At 32.6% G+C, this 2,534-nt stretch overlaps 1 protein-coding gene across 5 annotated transcripts; it reads right to left on the bottom strand.

The window, feature by feature from the left end:
• On the bottom strand, positions 1-2,387 carry LOC111397367 (dr1-associated corepressor-like). 5 transcript variants are annotated; one of them, XM_023024257.1, is made up of 6 exons: positions 2,315-2,387; positions 2,114-2,216; positions 1,122-1,194; positions 874-967; positions 656-772; positions 1-572 (listed from the first exon to the last, which is right to left on the bottom strand). In XM_023024257.1, the coding sequence occupies exons 2-6, from the start codon at positions 2,144-2,146 to the stop codon at positions 506-508; spliced, it is 384 nt and encodes a 127-aa protein (XP_022880025.1). In that variant the 5' UTR covers positions 2,147-2,216; positions 2,315-2,387; the 3' UTR covers positions 1-505. The 5 variants fall into 5 exon arrangements, with proteins under 5 accessions (XP_022880025.1, XP_022880029.1, XP_022880024.1 ...); XM_023024261.1 differs by lacking the exon at positions 2,315-2,387 and having other exon boundaries at positions 2,079-2,305; XM_023024256.1 differs by lacking the exon at positions 2,315-2,387 and having other exon boundaries at positions 2,114-2,305.
• Between the last annotated feature and the right edge of the window lie 147 nt (positions 2,388-2,534).

Here is a 2,534-nt window from a genome sequence, read left to right as displayed (position 1 = left end):
TTTTTTTTTTTTTAATTTTAATTTTAATATTTTGGGAGGGGGATATGAAGTCAAGGTGAACAAACATTAATTTTATGTTTCCGAGAAACAATTACCAAGTTCCAATGTTACAAGTAGAAACATATTCGAAAATTATAGTGACTAATTTCTCAAAAGTTACAAATGCCTACCAGAAAATCAAAATTGATATATTTCAAACCCCCTAAGATATCATCCCTATCTGAACACCCATAATTTTCTCCAGAATTTTTTAGTAATCTCTACAATTCAAGAACCTAAATGAAGGGTGTCGATTATATTCTCATCTTTAGTACAAACTCCAAATGAAAAGTTAAAAATAGAAGATTAGAAGTAGGCGGTGGTGTCAAATTGAAGAATAAAACCTGAAAGCTTTGTATATTTTTCTGTTTTTCGTTGCTGGAATTATATATTTTTTCAACAAATTTTGAATGGGAAGCAAATCATACTATTTGACACCAAATTCAAGATATATCAATATAAAAAATTAGCTTACCACTCTAGCCTTTTTTGACTCATCGTCATTGCCATCTTCTTCATCTTCGGAGATTTTCCTGTATGAGAAAAATATATGCAATTTTAATCTCAATTTTCAAATATCATAACAAATAAGCAAGAATCTTATAGCTTCACAAACCTTCTTTTGGCAGCAGATCTATCCTCAGCAGCAGCATCTGAAGCACCTAAATCAGGAACCCTGCTGACGGTGTCCTTTAGAAAATCAAACACATGAAAGCTCTGCACACATTGCTTCCTGAGAAAAGCAAGGATATAGTCAAATGATCATGAGAGAGGACATATGCACAATGTATCTCCAATCCACATCAAAAGACAGGAACTTTCAGAAGAACTTACAAGTGTAAAGAATTCAAAGTTTTTGCCCCCTTTTTTAGGGTAATCTCATAAGTCCGGTCACAAAGATCTTGCAGAAATAGTTCGAGGGCTTTAGCTGCATATAACCAGAATAAAGTTTTAAATCAGAAGAAACCAACAAATCCTGAAAAAAGAATGAAAAACAACAACACAAGAAGATCAATTCCGTGATTTAATATCTCCGAACAATTTGAAAAAAGAAACACAGCTGGATTATTGAAATCACGTACAGACTAAGAGCGGTACGGCCATAGCAATCTTCCCTATGTCCTCATCAGCTTGCATAATCTTCTTTATACGAGCCTGCAAAATGAAGTTTCAATGAGACGAAGAAACAATTCATCTAGAGTTAGTCGTTTAGATAATATCTGGTTTCCTAATTTCTCAACCGGTACAGAATTTATTACCATAGTAATACGTCAAAAACCGTAAGAAGTTTTGAAACCCGGACAGTAAAATCACCCTCTCAAACTGTGACATGATTTAATGGCAAGTCTATCTAGAAAAACTACTATCTCCTTCACCTTTTGTAAAACACATTGAAAGCTTATATTGCTGTGGAGGTTTAGTTTTACTGGCTTCAATGGACAGGAAATTATGCAGATTAATATAACCATCAAACAAAAAATAAGAGCAAAATTCAGGGAAAAAAAAAAGGAATACATAACTTGGCTATGTTTGCTTGCATTGGAGTGTATTGACAGATATGCTTACATGAATAATCAATTAAAAACTGATTGGAAAAATACCAATTAAAATGAACTTTTTTTAGATATTTCACTAAGCACACAATTTTCTTTTCCTCCCCACTTTCTCATTCAGCTGAAGACCTACGCTAACCCTAACTATGCAAAGAAAATTAATCACTAATAAAAATATGAACGCACAAATAACCTCCACTCCATAAAGCTTCTGACAGAAGTTAGGCGCTTAGGCACTTTAACTGTAAAATACTGTTTTCTAATTAACAAAAACACGTCCTTATCTTAAAAATTAAAAGGAAAAAAGGCATTCGGCATAAACTTAATTTTATTATATTTCATTTATTAAACTAATTACCCTACATAAAGCTACATACGAATCTATTAATCTTCAAAACCAAAATCAACTTCATTGTTTTTCAATTGATTATCCAGTATGAAGAACAAACGACTCAATTAATCTTAATAACCAAAATTAATACTTACATACACATATAGAGAGGGTGAGAGCGTAGACTTACGGCTGGAAAACGAGTATCTAGCTTCTTTCTCATGTCGTCAAGCTATCAAACAACTCCAATTCCTCAAATTCTTAAACAAAGCGTTGCAGTGAAAATATTTCCACTTTTTTGCACACAGAAAATTTGAAATCGTTACGTCTTTGAATTTCAATTTTGATTTTTTGTTAAATAATAATAATAAACAAGTAAAAAAGGGAATACATATTCGGGAGAGATATTCGGTTTTATCGGAGCCTCCACCCACGATTTTCTTACCCGACCTTTTACAGAGTCCAACTTTGACTTCTTCTCATATTTTCACTTTATTTTTTTAATTTTAATCTAGAACTGTTAGGGTAACGTAAGGTGGCTAGTCTACCCAGTAGGTTGCAGCCACCTGGAATAAAGCTTTGAAATAGATATAATTAAAAATTAGGGGAGC

The sequence above is a fragment of the Olea europaea genome, chromosome 7 (assembly GCF_002742605.1).
Source record: "Olea europaea var. sylvestris chromosome 7, O_europaea_v1, whole genome shotgun sequence".
NCBI lineage: Eukaryota > Viridiplantae > Streptophyta > Magnoliopsida > Lamiales > Oleaceae > Olea > Olea europaea.
This window is presented reverse-complemented; position numbering and strand designations above follow the sequence as displayed.

What these genes read in the sequence shown, in the direction of transcription:
- LOC111397367 (XM_023024257.1), bottom strand. Translation starts at nt 2,146, where the DNA reads ATGAGAAAGAAGCTAGATACTCGTTTTCCAGCC. An exon ending in GGCCGTACCGCTCTTAGTCT is followed by an intron (nt 968 to 1,121) that starts GTACGTGATTTC and finishes GGTTATATGCAG; the next exon opens with CTAAAGCCCTCGAACTATTT. An exon ending in ACTTTGAATTCTTTACACTT is followed by an intron (nt 773 to 873) that starts GTAAGTTCTTCT and finishes TGCTTTTCTCAG; the next exon opens with GAAGCAATGTGTGCAGAGCT.